This window comes from Balaenoptera ricei, chromosome 1 (assembly GCF_028023285.1).
Source record: "Balaenoptera ricei isolate mBalRic1 chromosome 1, mBalRic1.hap2, whole genome shotgun sequence".
Classification (NCBI taxonomy): Eukaryota; Metazoa; Chordata; class Mammalia; order Artiodactyla; family Balaenopteridae; genus Balaenoptera; species Balaenoptera ricei.
Genome location: NC_082639.1, coordinates 36,991,021 through 37,008,563, shown reverse-complemented (window position 1 = coordinate 37,008,563; position 17,543 = coordinate 36,991,021). Strand labels below are relative to the sequence as shown.

General features: G+C 55.8%; 3 protein-coding genes and 1 non-coding gene across 4 annotated transcripts; 2 read left to right on the top strand and 2 right to left on the bottom strand.

Moving 5' to 3' along the window:
- The first annotated feature begins 862 nt into the window (after positions 1-862).
- LOC132355115 (U5 spliceosomal RNA) lies at positions 863-980 on the top strand. The gene has a single exon (XR_009499533.1). It is a non-coding gene; the product is annotated as a U5 spliceosomal RNA (small nuclear RNA).
- A 3,846-nt stretch (positions 981-4,826) lies between these two features.
- On the bottom strand, positions 4,827-10,108 carry BTBD19 (BTB domain containing 19). The gene is made up of 8 exons (XM_059921429.1): positions 9,591-10,108; positions 8,097-8,310; positions 7,951-8,004; positions 6,696-6,755; positions 6,528-6,596; positions 6,319-6,450; positions 6,069-6,194; positions 4,827-5,941 (listed from the first exon to the last, which is right to left on the bottom strand). The coding sequence occupies exons 1-8, from the start codon at positions 9,674-9,676 to the stop codon at positions 5,807-5,809; spliced, it is 876 nt and encodes a 291-aa protein (XP_059777412.1). The 5' UTR covers positions 9,677-10,108; the 3' UTR covers positions 4,827-5,806.
- DYNLT4 (dynein light chain Tctex-type 4) lies at positions 6,424-12,539 on the top strand. The gene is made up of 2 exons (XM_059921436.1): positions 6,424-6,452; positions 11,633-12,539. Exon 2 carries the CDS (start codon positions 11,818-11,820, stop codon positions 12,475-12,477), a length of 660 nt encoding a protein of 219 aa, XP_059777419.1. The 5' UTR covers positions 6,424-6,452; positions 11,633-11,817; the 3' UTR covers positions 12,478-12,539.
- Positions 12,491-17,514, bottom strand: PLK3 (polo like kinase 3). Its single transcript, XM_059921414.1, has 15 exons — positions 17,124-17,514; positions 16,857-16,964; positions 16,650-16,766; positions 16,381-16,510; positions 16,212-16,299; positions 15,324-15,419; positions 15,038-15,236; positions 14,800-14,926; positions 14,505-14,596; positions 14,170-14,263; positions 13,950-14,033; positions 13,694-13,856; positions 13,407-13,536; positions 13,115-13,228; positions 12,491-13,007 (listed from the first exon to the last, which is right to left on the bottom strand). The coding sequence occupies exons 1-15, from the start codon at positions 17,331-17,333 to the stop codon at positions 12,816-12,818; spliced, it is 1,944 nt and encodes a 647-aa protein (XP_059777397.1). The 5' UTR covers positions 17,334-17,514; the 3' UTR covers positions 12,491-12,815.
- Positions 17,515-17,543: the final 29 nt, after the last annotated feature.

The window sequence follows — 17,543 nt, the reverse complement described above, 5'->3', positions numbered from 1 at the left end:
CCACCCCAGGAATGGTCAGTTCCGGGGCACTGACCACGGCCAGTCTTGGGGACAAGTCCCAGTGTTTGCAGGACAGCCCACCCTGTGCGGCAGCGCACACTATTCAGCCCCGTTCATGGCTCCCCATCACTGATATCACAAGATCAAAGCCAAGCCCTTTCCAGGCCTAACTCGATCTAGCCTCTGCCATCATCCCAGCTCTCTCAGGACAGCGACTGGCTGGATTCACACCCTCATTCAGACACACCACACTCTACTCCAGACAGACTGATTACTTTCTATGTTCACCACCCATAACTTCACAGAGGCCATTCCCTCTGCGGAGAACACGTTTCCCATAAACCCGAACCATCCTTGCAGATAAGTTGGATGTCATCTCCTCCAGAAGGAGTGGTGACCTGCCTCCTACATGGTCCCAAAGTCCCTGAGTGTCTGTGCTCTACCGTTTCTGCTTCTGTCCCTAGAGCAGGGTTGGGGGCAGTCCCTGAGGGTACGGAATAGTAGGACTTAACCTCAGCCGGGGTAAGGAAGCGCCGGCTCCCGGGCGGACCCACAGCGACGAGAGAGCGCTGCAGCCCTGGGGTCCCCACGGTGCCGCCCTGCCCGGCCAGCGGCTGGTGCCGCCCAGCGGCCGGAACCGCCTGCGATTTGCATACCCATGGTGCACCACGAAAAGACAGTTTCATGCTGCTTGAGTTCCCACCACGGGGTTTGTCCACTGTTGCAGGGGACAGTGCCTATTAGAAATCTATGGTCTGTGTAAATTCCACTCAGGGAGCGCGGACCGCGCAGGAGCGGAGCAACCGTAAGTGGTCTGAGTGTTACGTTGTTCTGGGAGTGTTCCAAGCGGAAACGAGTAAGCATATTGTGGTTTCTTTTCATATCATGTGAATCTTTCGCTTTTTACTAAAGATTTCCGTGGAGAAAAACAGTTTTGAGTGTCTACTTAAGTTTTTGAGGTTGTGTGTTTTAGGAGAGGTACATATTGGAGTTAAAAAGCGAGAAGTTAATGTTTGTTTCTGTGTCTTGACAACTTGTCTGTAATTACCCGGGGGAATTTGGACAGAAATCCCGTCTCGGTTATTGGAGTTTTTTTTTCCAATTATTTACTTCGTTTATGCGAGGTATGCCTTTTCTGTGTTTCTGCCAGTTTCTCTCCAAAGCTTCGCAGTAGGTGAAGACGTTAACTAAATAAAGGAAGGCATGAAAAAGCACGGAACGTTTTTGGCACGATGTATAGCGAAAGAGATTAAACGCAGCAGTGCTCATTTCCAAACAGGCTCATCGGTTTCTTTCCCAAAACTAGCAGAGGAGGCAGTTTGGTCAGATTGTCCCCATTCAATGCTCGCTCGATGCCAGTTTTCCGTGTAAATGTACACGGTTCTTTCTCTTAAGGAGGTTAAGTTTTTGGTGGAACCAAGAACTAAAAAAAAAAAAATTGGGTACATAATACAGAATCTCAGTGAAAAGTGCTCTACAGAAAGAGCATTATTGAGAGGACAGGGCAAGCTAGCAAATGTGTTTTCTTGTCGCTGGGTCTTAGATCAACCTTACAGTAGGGGAGGTTATCTAGGTCTGTGGCTTTAAGTGAATATCATTTTCTACGTTGTGTCCTCCGAATTCACAGCCAGCAGCTGCTCCCACTGACTCCCATATTCAAAGCATATGCTTCATGCAACCGCATATGTTTTTCCTCCTCCAGTGCCAGCAAGCTGGTACAAGAGTTTTTGGATTCCTGCAAAAGCCTCCCACCCCCCGCCCCACTCCCTTGACCGTCGTTGTCCCAATTCTCCACACAAAGGCCAAGTAATTGTTTAAAATGTAAATCCGATCACACCACCACATCGCTGTGTAACATGCTTTTTCTTCAGAGTGCAAACCTGCCCCGGAATATCGTACATGCATTTCTTTACTTGTCTGCTCTTTCTCCTCCTAGAATGTAGGTTCTGTGAGGCAGAGACTTTACCTGATTTGTCCTCTGATAGATCCCATGACTCTAAATCAATGCCTAGCCCATGAACACTCAATGAATATTTGTGTAACAAATGAATGAAGAGATTTGTTTTCTAAACACATGTACTGTCCCACTACAGTCCTAAGCACTTTACAAAATTAATCTTCCTGAGAACCTGACTAAATAGATTCTATTTTTATCTCCATTCTCCATTTTATAAATAAAGAAACTGAGGCATAGAAAGTTAAATAGCCTCAATCAAATCACAAAGCCAGAAAGTGATGGAGCTGAGATTCAAACCTAGGCAGCTTGGCTCCAGAAGAGGCGTACTCTTCATCACTGCGCTACTTAGTGATGGGGTTCAGGACATGCTATCCTAAAATATGGCACCTCCACATATTGAGTATTTTAAGCTGAAGGAGTTTGAGAAAACAGGAAAGTCATTCTGACCTCCTCACTCCCCCAACGCCCGACACCCCCCCCCCCATGAAACAGGTCATAAAACCCTCAAGTGAGAGCTGCCTTTAGTATACTGAGAGGAAATGAGCATCCTTATCTCCAAGGGCAAGGAGACGCTGAGAAGAATTGTAACGAGAAAGTCTTGCTAAATTCCCCCCAGATTACTACCCTTTAACCTAGCATAAAAATACTCAGGCTTAACTGTTTCTTTCGGTCTTCATTTCCTTATGAAGGCTCCCATGTCACGTAAAAACTTACATTAAATAAATTTGTAGGGACTTCCCTGGTGGTGCAGTGGTTAAGAATCCGCCTGCCAATGCAGGGAACACGGGTTCGAGCCCTGGCCTGGGAAGATCCCACATGCCGCGGAGCAACTAAGCCTGTGCACCACAACTACTGAGCCTGCACTCTAGAGCCCGCGAGCCACAACTGGTGAGCCCTTGTGCCACAACTACTGAAGCTCGCACGCCTAGAGCCCACGCTCCACAACAAGAGAAGCCACCGCAATGAGAAGCCTGAGCACCGCAACGAAAAGTAGCCCCCGCTCACCACAACGAGAGAAAGCCTGCGCGCAGCAACGAAGACCCAAAGCAGCCAAATGCAAATAAATAAATAAATTTATTTTTTTTTTAAATTGTATGCTTTTCTCCTGTTAATTGTTTTTGTCAGTTTAATCTTCAGATCCAGCCAAGGACCTGAAGAGGAACAAGGAAAACTTTTTCGTCTCAATATTACCTTTTCTTTCAGCAAAATGAATCATGCTCTACTTGGTCTGCACTGTGCTTTTCTTACCAAAGATCATGGATTTTTTTTTTTTTTTTTTTTAATTTTAGCTGCACTGGGTCTTTGTTACAGCGCACAGGCTCTTCGCTGTGGCACACGGGCTTCTCTAGTTGTGGCGTGCAGGCTTAGTTGCCCGCGGCATGTGGGATCTTAGTTCCCGACCAGGGGTAGCACCCGCATCCCCTGCATTGGAAGGCGGATTCTTAGCCACTGGACCACCAGGGGAGTCCCAATCATGGATATTTTTTAATATCACTGTAGGAATATACCATAGTTAATTTAACCAGTCCTCTAGGTTAAACCAGTCCTCTAGGACTAGTTTGTCTTCAATTTTCATTATCCAAACAAAGTGGTACTGAGGGTAACCACATTTTCAGTCTTGAGAAATAATAGCAAATAACTATTTTTAATCCATGTGCAATATATTTTTACATAAAATCCCTGAGAAAGCAGAATATTTTTTTCCAATTAGGGACGTCCCTGGTGGTCCAGGGTTAAGACTCTGCACTTCCACTGCAGAGGGCACGGGTTCGATCCCTGGTTGGGGAACTAAGATCCCACAAGGCGAGAGGCACAGCCAAAAAAAAAGAAAAAGTTAATTGTCCCTAATTTCACACTGATAGTATCTTTTTTTTTTTTTTTTTTTTTTTGCTGCGTTGGGTCTTTGTTGCTGCACGCGGGCTTCCTCTAGTTGCGGTGAGCGGGGGCTACTCTTCACTGCGGTGCACGGGCTTCCCATTGTGGTGGCTTCTCTTGTTGCGGAGCATGGGCTCTAGGCACAGGGGCTTCAGTAGTTGTGTCACGTGGGCTCAGTAGTTGTGGGTCGCGGGCTCTAGAGCGCAGGCTTAGTAGTTGTGGTGCACGGGCTTAGTTGCTCCGCGGCATGTGGGATCTTCCCAGGCCAGGGCTCGAACCCATGTCCCCTGCATTGGCAGGCGGATTCTTAACCACTGCGCCACCAGGGAAGCCCCACACTGATAGTATCTTAATGGAATAAAATAACATTTAAATAAGAAAGCGAAGTCATCACTGAACATTTACAGAGCACTGATTATGTGACAGGGACTGGGGAAGTAGAAATGAATAAGGCACTACTCCAGGCCCCAGAGATCTTTCTCCAGGGAGATTCAGATCCTCAGGAAGACAAAAATGTGTAACAAATGAAAGGGGAGCATGGGGAGTCTTCAGTAACCAAGAAAGTAAATCCAGAGCTAGAGGACCATTGCCTTCAGGACCAGTGAATTTATGCAAAGGCAGTAGTTGAGAGAAGAGTTGCTAATGTTTGGAACCACTAGTAATTTTGAGTTCCCTAAAAGTGAAATAGATTATATTTTGTCCTGAGGGCAGTGGGAATGTTGAGGAACTTAGTATGGAGAGTAGGGCTGACAATCTTACACAAGTCTGGCAGCAGTGTGGGAAATGGTTGGGGAGGGGGTCGCCGCTGGAGTGAAGGCAGGAGGATTAATAAGAGCCTGTGGCAGTGATTCCTGCCACAGATAGGACTGGCTGAATTGGGCTGAGAGAACTGAACCAGCTGGAAAGATCTTGTAGGAGAGGAAAAATGATTTTCTCTCTACTCTCTGTGCTCTTGGCTGAGACCTTTGTAATAAGACATCTTAACAAGAGAAAACAAAAAAACCCAGAAGTTTATTAGCATGTATATCTCATGTATACATGGGAGATACCCAGGGGAAAATGAGTAACTCCCTGAGGTGGCCTAAAATACCTGCTTAAATACCTCCTTCAGCTAACAACAATAGAAAGAAAACTGTGGGGAGGCCAGTTATAGGAAGGCCATCAGCAAAAAGCACCAAAAGCAAGGATAAGGTTTATTCAGCAGATTTCACTGACTTCACTGGAAGATTCTCCTGTGAGTTAGTCATCCTGGTACAGAGAGGGAGACACCCTTACAAATGGAGATTTCCATTCTAAAAATTTCCCTTACAAAAGGGTAACTTCTCTGTTTTCAAAACTTCTCCCTTTTCTCAAAATAATCAGCTTAAAATAACCTTATGCCAAAAAGGCATATTTTGGGGTGGCATATTCTGCTAACTTTCAGCCTCCTAAAAGGTAGAAGCCACGGGAGGCAGATGTGAGGAAGAGGAATAAAGCAAGGATGAGCGGTAGACTTCTGGCTTGGGCACCCACGGAGATGAGAAACACGATGGGGGCAAAACTGGAGAAAGATGAGGGGTGAGCTCAATGTTGGATTGAGTCTGAGGTGTCTGTGGGAAATTTAGAGAGAGATCGTCAGGAGGCAGGTCTGGAGTTAAAGAAGGGGCTGAGCTGAAAAGATATGTGGGAATTAAAAGAGTAAACAGGGCGGGCGAGAGTGCCCAAGGGCCGGCTGTAACGCCAGAGCACAGCGCGAAGGAACCCACTTGCCGGCTTTGCGAGGGCCTTGAAGCCAAGGCTCAGCCCACTAACGCGCCTCTCAGGCCCGCCCTCCCCCGGAACCTCACCCACAGCGCCTGCGCGTGTCAGACTGCCGCCCCTCCTGCGCCCCGCTAGCCGGGCATTCTGGGAGCGGAAACCCGTTCCGAGCTCGGAGCATGTTGGGAGCTGTAGTTTAGGAGAGGCCCAGAATTCCTCGCAAGTCGCGGCATTTGGTCACTTAAAGGGCAGGTCCAGAAAGCGATGATGCTCCCGGGGCAGGGTACCCCTCCGGCGGCGGCACGGGGCGCCCCGGGCCGCATCCCCTCTCCGCAGAGCATGGCATTTCCACGCCTCCACGATCTGTTCCACCTGCAGGGGAGGCGAGTCACGGCGGAGTCACGCAACGCCTACCTCATCCCGCAGATCCTGGGCTGCGCCCCACGCCCTTTCCCCCACGCCACGGAGTGAATCTGAGCCGTGTTCCCCGCGTCCGTACCGGGATGAGCGGCTCCCGCCGGTTCTGCTCTTCCAGGGCGCTCAGCTCTGCCGGAGCCAGCAAGGCCAGTCTTAGCTCCCGCACCACCGGGGCCGCCACCTCGGCCACAGGCCGCTCCAGCACCGCCTGCCGACGCCAGCGTTGAGCCCAGGCGGGCGGGGGCACCTGCCCAGCCGCCCGCTCGCCGGGTTCCTGCGGCCCGAGCCTCCTTCAGCGCCCCCACCCCGCGCTCCCCTCAGCTCCCGCTCACCGCGCCCACGCGCGCCCAGCTCCGGGCTGCCAGGACCAGCTCGGCCTCGTCCACGCAGAGCTTGTCGCTGCGCAGCAGGAGCAGCAACGCGGGTGCCGACAGCTCCAGGAAACCACGGGTCCGGAGGGTCTCCTGTGGGTCCGCGATTGGGTCAGGGGGGAGCAGGATGAGGCGTGTGGGGTTGGGAGTATGCAGGTCGGGAGCTGTACCTGGCTGTGGGCCTCTATGAAAGCTACACAGCGCTCCTGCAGCGGTCCCAGGCCAAAGGATACGGCAATCTGAGAGCAGAATGAGGGAGGTCGGGTTGAGACTGGAAAGGCCATGTAGCCCAGCCCTCCACAGGGGGCCCACCTGCAAGCCTGTCCAGCAACACCCACCTGCAGGGCCTCGCAAACCAGCTCCACATCCAGCACCTTCATCACAAACTGCAGGCACAGCTGGGAACAGAAACCAATGTGGGTTGTGTCCAAATGTCCCTGTTCCAAGACCCCAGCCCCAGTCCAGAAGCAGTGAGCAGGCTTGGAGCAGTGAGTCACCCAGGCTTATAGCAGCCCCAGGCCCATACAGACGTCCCAGGCCAAGGGAGGCAGGGAATCACCAGGGCCTGAGACTTGGCAAACCTGGAGGAACTAGAAACTAGCAAAGCCAAGCCCAGCAGCCTACCTTTCAGTACATTCCTCACTAATCAAGCTAGATAAGAGCCATGTGAAAATTCCACTCTCCCTTTCTCTCAGGACACTTATCTTTCTCCATGTGTCCCCCTCTGGACTCGAAGACACTTCTCTTTTAACCAGAAACTTGAATTTCATCCACAACATCTCCCTCTCACCCCCCACATCCAGAAAAGCACTGGGTCATGCCAATTCCACTTCTCTCAAAGCCATGCACCTCTCTTGGGCAACCACTGCCACCCCCCGCCCCTTACTGGACTGGTAAGCCCTAATCCCTTCTCCCCTTAGCTTCCAAATCCTCACTCCTTTATCTGAAACCTCATGAATTTCCACTGCCCTCTGGGTAAAAGAAGTCCAAATTCTTGAAAGTTCTGCAGGAACCAGCCCTTGGCACGCTCTCCAATCTCATCTCTCCGTCTCCTCCTCTCACACACTGAGTCCAGCCACACTAAATGTCTCACCAGCATCTTTTGTACCTCTGTCTCTGTAACTAGAATGCCATCTTTCCTCTCCCCTCTCTGAACAAACTCCTACCTGTTCTACCCGATCCAACACAAATGTTTCCTCCTCCAGGAAGTCTTCCCCTCCTCTTTCCCTGGTGGCGAGACTAGAGACTCTCCATACAGTCTCAGCACCATTTGCCCTTATCTGTCACACTTCTTATGGCACTGGGTTAAGAGTTTTCTTGTGTCTGTCTCTCTTTGAAGAACGGGGATCAAGGCTAATTTATCCTGGTATCTACGGCACCATCCATAAACACCCCACATGCCCCCACAGCACACACGGTACACGCATATCCGTTTGCACACAGGCACACATAAATGCATATCTACACAGAGATACCCATACTTCTGTCTGTACCGGTGCATGTTGCTCTCCAGGCTAGCCGGTGTGTGAGGCAGGATATGAACTGAGCCCATAAGAGGCGGGGGAAATGAGATGAGGCGCCACATAAACCCACCTCTCGCAGTTCCTCCAGCCCATACTCCACAGCCGCCGTCAGCACCTCCAGCACCTGCAGAGTGGGTGATTGGGGGAGTGGAAAGAAGTCTCCCCCGTCCCTCAGCCACCCCTCCTCCCACCCAGACCCCTGCCCAGTGGGCTCACAGAGTGGCGGTGCAGCTTGGCACTGTTGGTGTACAGAAACTCCAGCACTGCCAGGAAGGCCTCAGCTGGCACGGTGCTCAGCACCACAGGGCTAGGCACCCCGGGGCCCGGCTCTGAGCCCAGAAGTCGCTGGAAGAAGTTGCATCTACATGCCAACAAGCACCGGTGGGCAAACACCTCCTGCCGTTCTTGACCGACCACAAAGCGAACATCACTGTGGGAGAGAGGGGCAGAGAACCAGGAAGAGGAGGCCAGAGTCTCTGTGCAACTCTAGGCTTTGCCTTTGCCCAACTCTGTTTACCGTCTGCCCTGTAAAAGAGACAGTCCCTCCAGCCGAAGGTCTGGGTCACACAGGCCTGGTTCTAATTCCAGCTCCACCTTGTGGTGCCTAGGCAAGAGACTTCCTACTCATTAACTCTCAGCTTTCTCATCCCTGAAATGGGATGCGAATCCCAAACCCTAGGAGGTGGCTATGTTTGATCAGTTGATCACTGAGGGGGCACCAGGGCTGATACAAGGTTGATCCCAATACCCCTCTCCTCCTCAGCCTGTGTCTTGGGGTAAGGGGAACTCTTTTTGGCTTCTCCTCCACAGACTGCAAACTCAGCTTTTTCAGCCTCCTCCAGACTCAGCTTTTTCAGCCTCCTCCAGACAGGAGAGGGTAGGGTTGGGGGTGCAGAGTGCACCGGCTGCAAACAGACATGTCAGTGAGGCACCATCATGAGGCCGGACCACATTTTCCATCTTCACGATCACTACCGGCCCCAGCCTCTGGGCCTCTGAACAGCATAGCGAGTAGGAGGCAGGAGATGAAGCTTGAGCTTCCTGGAGCCTCCCAGTCTCAGGTCCAAGGCCTGGGGGTTCCCACTGCTCAGACCAGACTGCGATGCCCAAAGAAGTAGGGTTATAGGAGTCACCAACCCATAGGGAGGGGCCCAGCTCTGAGGCAGTGGGAACAGAAAGCTGCATTCTAGTTCTCCTGACCAGCGTTGCCCCTGTACTCTATCCCTTGGTTTCAGACACCACAGCATCCTGGGCAGACAGTGAGCCCCAGGCAGCACCCTTGAACTACTTCCTGTCTGCAACTCTGGCTCAGTCTCTTGAGCTTTGTTCCTCTTGTGAGTCCGCAGTTCCCAGAGCAGGGTTATCTGCTCCTCTGCCTCCCTAGGGAGGCACTCAAGTTACATTCCATTTCTCAGGGTCCAGGGGGCAGAGGGCTCTTCTCTGCCAGGAGCCCAAGATCCAAAACAGGAAGGCCTTTCCCTGAGGTCACATAGCTGCTCTGAGCTCCGGTCCCCAGTGCCCCCACCTCTGGCTCTCGTAGACACTAAGTGACCAGTAGTTATCCTCTACACTTGACTTCCCCAGACTGAGTTCACCAGGGAGGAGGGTCAAGTCCTAATTCCCCACTTCCTCTGTACCCAGAGCTTCCTCAGAGTCATGGGGCCCAGCAGAGCCAGCTAGGGAAAACCCACAAACAGGGCCCCCCCTCACCTGTATAAGGGGTTGTTGACGAGCCTTCGGAGTGCTGTGGAAAAGGGCGCAGCCTCCCCGTGCACAACCAGTCCTGGGGTCTCCATGGGTGGGGTAGGGCAGGGGAGTGAGCAGGAGGAACAGTCTAGGAGGCCTGTTGTCTGCTGGTCTGTGGGAGGCGGTAGGTGGAAGGAGCAGGAGGCCTGGTTGAGCCCTAAAGCTGGTGAGGAGCTAGAAAGGCCCGAGAGGGAGGGGCAAGAGCTTGGGAAGCCTGTTTGCTGAGAAGCTAAAGTTTAGGAATGAGGCAGGAGGCCCAGGTTCCTGAAGGCATCAGAGGCCAGTGGAGGAGGCCAGAGGCTTGGCTTGGGGATGGGGACTCAGGGAGGGGACCAAGAGACGCCAAGGTAGAGCGGACTGGACTCGGGAGGAGAGGCTGGCTGCGGATGAGGCCCCAGCTGGGAGCCGGCCCAGGCAGCGCTGGGGTGGGAAGCCTGTGGGTTTCCACGGAAACTAGAGCCCAGCCAGAGACGAGGCCCCGCCCAGCTCCCACAGGCCCAGCGAAAACTTCAGCCCTAGAGGGGCCCTAAGCAGAGTCGGAGGGTCTTGGCACCCTGGCCCCTGCCTGTCCTGGGTTCAGAGTTCAAACTCCCTGACTCCTCCCACCCTCCCCCCAACAGGCACACAGGGTCAAGATCAGGCTAGCCAGACCTGGGGAACCCCCCTCAGCGGGGAAAGTCCTTGTCCCTATGGACCGTTTTCAGGGCCCAGACCTGGCTTGTTTGGGAGGTGGCAGTCCTGTCGCTCCCAGAGGGGGGTCAGGTGAGGAGGTGTCACCTCTGACAGAGGAGTCATGGTCTCTGGCATCCCTGAAATACAACCGAAGGGGGGTGGGGGCGGCAATCTGGGCAGTAGGGCACACAAGAGGTGTGGACAGCTGGGGACAAGCCCCAGGGCGCTGAGGTCAGCAGGGTGCACTTAGGAGTGGAGTCACCACTGTTGCATCAGGCCTGTGTTCGGATGGGTCTTCCTTCCCCCCTCCCCCAGCCCTGAACTGAGGAAGTCATCCAAGCCACACCCTAGCTCTGCACAGGGAACGGAAACGTTTGCCCTAGTTGAGGCTGACGGGGAGATGACAGGGCCGGGACACGCTCCTTCCCGTAGGCCCAGGTCCGGATTTCTGAGGGGCCTCCCCCACAGCCTCAGGGTTTCCCCATATCCCAGGCCCTCTGAGACTTGCTTACAAGTAGAGAGCCAGTCTTCACAAGGGGGAAATGGACAGTGGCTCAAGAGCTCTGGGGTAGGGGGACACCAATCTGACCAGAGCCCCTCTCTACATCTGCCCCTTCAGTCATACTTGTATGCCCTAGGGCTCTAAGCCCCCGCTGATCCCTCTCCCCTGATGACTCAGTCACCCGGCACGTAGGAACACTCCCAGGTTAAGCCAGAGCCAGGGCGGGAAAGTGGGAGCCAGGAAGAGGGGAGTGCTTGCCCAGCAACCCATGGCAACTCCACAACAAAGGCAAGGGGCCCTTAACCTCCCACCTGCCAGCCAGGCCAGCTGGGCAAGGGCTGTTAGGAGAGAGCTTGGAGGCCAAAGGCTACAGGTGACTCAGGTGTCTGAGGAGTTTCGGGAGAAGAGGGCAGCCATCCCAGAATTGATTCTGGAGGTAGGGCCAGAAGCCAAAAGCAGAGAGTGGAAGGACCATCCTGAGTCACCTGGCCCCAGCTGCAGCCAGTTGTAGGGATCTTTGTGCCAGCCACCTTAAGAGCAGGTAGGAGTGGAGGATGGCTGGATTCAAGACTCACAGAGCTAGAAGGATCTGTGGGGGTTGAAGGAGCTGGGTCTGTCTGTCCCTCCCTCTGGTCAGGGGGTGGAGGCGCCACTCTCTAGGCTGAGGCAGAGGGCAGATACATCTCCCCCTTCTGCTGGTGAAGTCAGGTGGAAGGGAGAAAAGGTGTACTTCGAGCTCATTTAACTAACCTCCATAGGAAAGTGGAGCTCAAGGGGCAGGGACAGCAAGATAGTCTGAGCAGCATCTCTCCTCTTATTGTGTCCCTAACAGCCCTTAACCCTCTAAGCACCTAGGAATCCACGCAGCCCCGGACTATTTGATTCACCTGTCCCCCAAAAAATCAGGTAAGAAGGGATTAGGGGGTAAAAACTCTTTAAGTAAGAGACGGGATGGTGTACAGAGACGCCCAGTGAGGGCCATCCCGTCCAAGCGTGGGTCTTCCAGCCGGCAGGTCCATGGCTGGCAGGCCTGTGCCCTCTGGACGCCAGGAGGAGGAGACTTCCAAAGACCATGGGCTGAAACTATCACCAGCGTGGCCTCCAGGCCGTCTGCCCAGCATCGATGAGACCCGACCAGAGGGCTCGGGCCTGGCCTCCCGCCGTGGCTCCGTGCTAGGTCCGACCTCGTCCTTTTTGCGCCGCAACTCGCTGGCCGGGCCAGGCGCAGGTCTTGGGGGTCGGCGCCCATCCCTGGGCCCCCTGCCCCCTCTAGGCTCGCGGGTCAGCTTCTCTGGCTTACCCCTGGCGGCCGCCCGCTGGGCAGAACCCTCGTACCGCACGGAGCCGGCGCCAGGGGAGCGCTGGGAGGCCGCGCGCGCACAGTGGGCCCTGGAAGCGGCGTTGCAGGCAGGATTGCGCGACGCGTGCTACTCCGGCGCCGAGGCCGGGCGGCTGGCGCGGGAGCTGTGCGAGCTGGTGCGCGTGCGCCTGCGCGAGCTCAGCCCGCCGCGCTACAAACTGGTGTGCAGCGTGGTGCTGGGGCCGCGCGCCGGCCAGGGCGTGCGCGTGGTCAGCCGCGCGCTCTGGGACGCGGCGCGCGACGGGCTGGCCTCGGCTGCCATCACCAATACCTCCCTCTTCTCCGTGGCCACGGTCCACGGGCTCTACTGCGAGTGAGGACTCCCCCGAGTTTTGCAAAAACGGTTTATTATACCAGGAGGAGGCCCTCCCTGGGGCTCACATCCCAATAAATAAATGTCTGTCAATAAATAAAAGTGGTCCATAAATAACGCCCCCTAGCGGGGGGCTAAGGCTCAGGCTTTTCTTGGAGAAGGGGTAGGAGGCCGCCTCCAACCCCAGTAAAGCTGGTCCCTGATTCCCTGGGGGATTCGGCCCAGAGCCCCCAGTGAGGCACCAAAGGAACAGGGAGGGCCACAAAGGCAAGGGCCAGAGCCTTACAGGCACAGGCATCAGGCCTGAGGGCTTGGGCGGTGGCCGGCCCCGCAGGTTGGGGCCTAGACGGGGCAGCGGTCCCGGAGCAGGCGCAGAGCATAGCGGAGCCGCTGCCTCAGGTCTGGGGAGCAGCCCAGCTGCTGAAGGTGGGAAGCGAGGTAAGTACAAGCACTGCGATTGCGGGCCACAAAAGTCACAAGGAGGGGCTCCCAGCCACTGAGGATCAGCTTGGTGTGGTCTCCGTAGAAGTTCACCTGTGCGCAGGAGGGTGGCACTGATCAGGGCCTAAGGCCCAGATCGTTTCCTCCCCAGCACCCTGGACCTCCCAGACCTTACCCCCAACTCCAAGAGGAGCTCTTACCTGGATGGTGCCATCACTAAAGAGCATGAGTAGGGCCTGATCAGTCTTGACCCACTGTAGCAGGAGTGGGGGGACAGGCACCTCCACCTCTTCCACACTGGGCAGATCTCCACCCTGGGAGCAGGGGCAGGTCAATTGTCTGACATGAGTCAGTCCTCTCTCCATTCATGTCTCCCTTAGAGGTTCAGCTTCTAGCTTCAGCACCCACCCCCTCGCCCACCCGCCCCCAAAGGGGAACAGAAAGGGATCAGGATGTGTTCATCCTCAACGTGCCCCACCCCAGTCCACAAACCTTCATGAGGCGCTGCTCCATGTAGGAGGCGAAGTACCTCAGGACACCCAGCTGAGGCTGCAGGGCCCGAGGCACAGCACCCACAGAGAAGGAGAAGTGCTTGGTGCTGGTGGGGTCGTAGCGCACAGTCCTGGAGGGGAGGAGACGGAGACAGAAGTCAGACGGAGCCCTGTACCCACGCCACTCCCCTGAGAGACTGCAGGTCCGGGAGCCCAGGAGCACACACCAAGGTACAGCCCTGCTGAGTACAGTGGGCTGGATACAAGACACCCCATGACACCACTTACTTTTTGTTGGCTGACAGGGCCATGTGTGTGCCATTGTTGAAGAGCACAGCCACACGGCGGCTGGACAGTTGATACCCAAAGCCAAACTTGTTGGAATAGTCAACCCACTTGCTGACCCACACCAGAGGCTCTGGCTGGGCCAGGGGAGCGGGGTTCTGTTCAGCTGTCATGGAAGAGGAAGGAATGAGGACCTGTTCCTGGCCTCCCAGTCAAAGAACTCCCACCACCATTCACATACGCCAGACCCCAGCCTCACCTGGGGACATGAAGGCCAGGCAGTTTCTCAGAGCACAGAGGGCTGACTCCACCACTGTGGCCACAGTCAGACCTTCTTCGAAACCTGAAGGGAACAGGGCACTGAGAATTAGGCAATAGTCCCCCAGGTCCTAGACAGTGACTCTCCACCCACTCCTTCCCTCTGGGCCTGGTCTCAGGTCCAGCAACCTCTAGCACCCTTCACCCTCCCGGTGGCTCACCATCTCCACTGCTCGCCAGTGTCCCACGGGGTGAACTGTCTTCAGGTGCTGTCTCTACCAGGCTGACGGGGGCTGGACCTGAAGCTGCCGGAGCCTGGAGGGTTGGGTGGAGAAAGGGAGTGAGATAGGCCCTGAAATCCAAATCCTTGAGAGTCCATGGCCCAGCCCTGCCCTGGCACCTGGGGCACCCCAGGTCAGCCCTGCCTGGCTGATGAGACACAGCCAATTAGGCCACCACGAGGCTAGATGCTTCATCAGCCCCTTTTATCCCAGGCTTCCCACAGCTGCTAGGGTGGGGGTGAGTCAGGGGAACATTGTCCACGTGAGCACCTCACCTTGGGCCTGGCATCCTGATGGCCAATGGACATCCGAGTGAGGCTGTTCACCAAACAGGAGACTTCGTCCCGCTCCTCGGGATGGTTCTTATCTGGGTGGGGCGAGATAGAACCCTCAGAATCCTGTCCAGCCCCCCTGCTTCCCGCAGGGATGATACTGTTAGGCATACCCATGTGCCTGTGTAACACATGCTCTCCCCAGGGGTCCCCAGGGACTCAGACTCACACCCTCACATGTACTTGACAAGCCCCCTGCTGCTCTGTACCCTCAAAACCACTGACATCCCAGACTCACTCTTACTCTTCTTCCTCCCAAATAGGCTCTTGGTAACTTTGACAAACAGAATCCTAGCTGGGTTAAGGGGTGTCAGGTCTGGGACTGTCACACAGCTGCTGACAGGGAGCCGGTAGGGGGTGTAGCCCTGAGGAGAGAAGGCATGTGAGCAGAGAAGAGCAGCCCAGGGGTCCTGTCACCCGCTCCCATTCAATCCCCTGGGAATCCGCAAACCGGACATGTCTGGGGGGCCACAAACCTTGGTAAAGAAGTTGTGGCGCAGGATCTGGTCAATTGAGGGGCGGTCTTGGGGTGAGGCTCGAAGGATGGTGGCCAGGAGCTGCCGGGCAGGCAGTGAGAGGCTGGCAGGCAATGTGTAGTGAACCTGTTTGATGCAGCGGTATGTCTCCTTCAGGTCAACTGTCTCAAAGGGGGGGCTCCCACATAGCAGTGTGTACCTGTGGGGCAGAGAAAGGGGGTCAGGAGTAAACTGGAACATATGCTCCCCTGGGTACCCCCTGTGTGCACATGACCCTGGGACTCACATGACACAGCCCAGGGACCACACATCTGCCTCAGGGCCGTGGCCCTGTCTCTGCAGCACTTCTGGGGCCACATAGTTGGGGGTGCCACAGATGGTCCTGAAAGGGGGTAGGGAAGAGCAGAGGGCAAGGTTCAGAAGCAGCCTGGCTGGCCCCTCATCCCTGCCCCCACTGTGAGTCCAGACAAAGCAGCTGCCTGTCACCAAAGGCCAGAGAACTCCTGCTTGTTCTGAGACAATGGATGCCGGGGATGGCAGCTGAGTCCCTGCCCACCCGCCTGGCCCAGCTGCTCAGCTGCTCTGCAGGACAGGGGGAGGCCCTGACCCCCAACCCAGCCCCCTCCTCCAGGGTCAACAGAGGGTCCATCACTGATCCCTTCCTCCTTCCCCCACTTCCGTCTGTCAGACACCCATACAGGCTGTCACCTCCTATGGTCTGTGCCACACACACCAACACCAGCTGTCACGTCCCCCATAAACACTCAACTACCACACATGCTATCTGTTTTACACCCAGTCTTCATGGCCACAGCAGGTTATCGTGACACACGGGGTGTCATGTCCCACCATCCCTACACTCTCAGTCCGTCTCACACACTCTTATGTCACCGTCCACATTCACACACAGGATCAGTCATACACCTCCAAGAATCCTTACACCCATCTGTCTCAGGGACTAAACACACAGAGGACCCACAGCCTCTCCATCATTCCCGTTCACCCAGGTTGCCACTGCCACCTTCACACACACACACACAGCCCATCATCCTTTCCCATCTGTCACACAGACACATCAGGCAGTCATTGTGCCTCCCACATACATATTTAGTGTCTGTCACACACGTCATCTGTGTCACACAGACTGTGGCCACCCCCCTCCTCAAACACTCACTTCTTCCTATGCTCTGGGGGCTCCAACCGGGTTGCCAGCCCAAAATCCCCCATCTTCAGTTCCATGTTCTCAGTGATAAAAAAATTTCCTGGACCGGGGTAGAGAAATGTGTCAGACGCCTTTTTCTCTGCCTCCCCAACCCCCCATCCTGTTGGCCCAGGAGTCTCACCCAGCTTGAGGTCCCGGTGCAAGATGCCCCGCTGGTGCAAGTACTTGAGTCCAGAAAGGATCTGCCGAAGGTAGTAGCGCACTTCTGGCTCCAACAGGGTGTGCCGGGCCTTCCAGATGTGGGCCAGGGACTGCAGAGAGCCACTGCCTCAGCCCCTGGTCTGCCCTCCCGGATCCTCCCTCCATTTGTGCTTGCTGAGGAAGAGCAGGCCTCCAACTTTGGGTCTTAAGGTCCCCATTCCCTCCCCCACCTCCATCACCATCCCTCACCTTTCGGCTGCAGAGCTCCAGGAAAATGTATATGTTGTCAGCATCCTCAAAGTGGTGCGAGAAACGCACAATGTGGCGGTGCTGCAGGCCGCGGTGCAGCTCAATCTCGTTTAGGATCTGCAATGGGGACGCGGGGTTGTCATCCGCCAAGGGCTCCCACGCCACTGTCCCCCACCCCACCCGTCGTTTGCTGGGACTGGGGCTCACCTTCTCGCGCTGATGCGGCTTGGTTATGCGACTCTGCGAGATGACTTTGACCGCGTAGGCATTGCCGGTCTCTGTGTCAGTGGCCTCGTAGCAGCGGGCGAAGCCTCCCTATAAGGAGGGGGCATCAGGCAGGGCGCTCCACGGGAGCGCCAGGGCAGGCCAGCAGAGGTTCCCGCGCCGAGGCCAAACGCCCCTGCCACGCCCCGCGCGGGCAAAGAGGCCGGCAGGGTCCCCCTCCACCCTCGCTGACACCACCCCCCAGCTCACCTTGCCCAAAAGGCGGCCTTTGAAGTAGGTGCGGCCGCTGCGCGAGTCAGTGATGAGGCGCCCAGGGTCCGGCGCCAGCGGCCCGACCAGCACCTCCAGCTCAGGTCCCGGCATGGGACTCCCAGGAGGTCCGGGCCCGGCGGGGGGCGCTGGCGGGGCGGCAGCACGCGGGAAGGGGCGCGGGGACAGGAAGCCGGCCGCGGGCTCCATGAGGGCGGTGCGGCGCAGCGCGGGCCCGGCTAATTCTGGCTTCCGCCAGGCCGCGACAGCGCGTGGCCCTGGCTGGATTTGCTACGCGGCGCTCGCGCCCGAGAGAGCCCAGCGTTTTTATCAATGAACGCCTGCCCCCTCCCTGGCGTCTCGTCATTAAGAGCCCGCCCCCTTCCTGGAGGCGAGTCACCAAGAAGCCACGCCCTTCCT

What these genes read in the sequence shown, in the direction of transcription:
- DYNLT4 (XM_059921436.1), top strand. Translation starts at nt 11,818, where the DNA reads ATGGCTGGCAGGCCTGTGCCCTCTGGACGCCAGGAGGAGGAGACTTCC.
- PLK3 (XM_059921414.1), bottom strand. Translation starts at nt 17,333, where the DNA reads ATGGAGCCCGCGGCCGGCTTCCTGTCCCCGCGCCCCTTCCCGCGTGCT. An exon ending in AAGGCCGCCTTTTGGGCAAG is followed by an intron (nt 16,965 to 17,123) that starts GTGAGCTGGGGG and finishes CCCTCCTTATAG; the next exon opens with GGAGGCTTCGCCCGCTGCTA. An exon ending in TGGTCCCTGGGCTGTGTCAT is followed by an intron (nt 15,237 to 15,323) that starts GTGAGTCCCAGG and finishes TCTGCCCCACAG; the next exon opens with GTACACACTGCTATGTGGGA.
- BTBD19 (XM_059921429.1), bottom strand. Translation starts at nt 9,676, where the DNA reads ATGGAGACCCCAGGACTGGTTGTGCACGGGGAGGCTGCGCCCTTTTCC. An exon ending in TCATAGAGGCCCACAGCCAG is followed by an intron (nt 6,451 to 6,527) that starts GTACAGCTCCCG and finishes GCGGACCCACAG; the next exon opens with GAGACCCTCCGGACCCGTGG. An exon ending in GGCGGGAGCCGCTCATCCCG is followed by an intron (nt 5,942 to 6,068) that starts GTACGGACGCGG and finishes CCTCCCCTGCAG; the next exon opens with GTGGAACAGATCGTGGAGGC.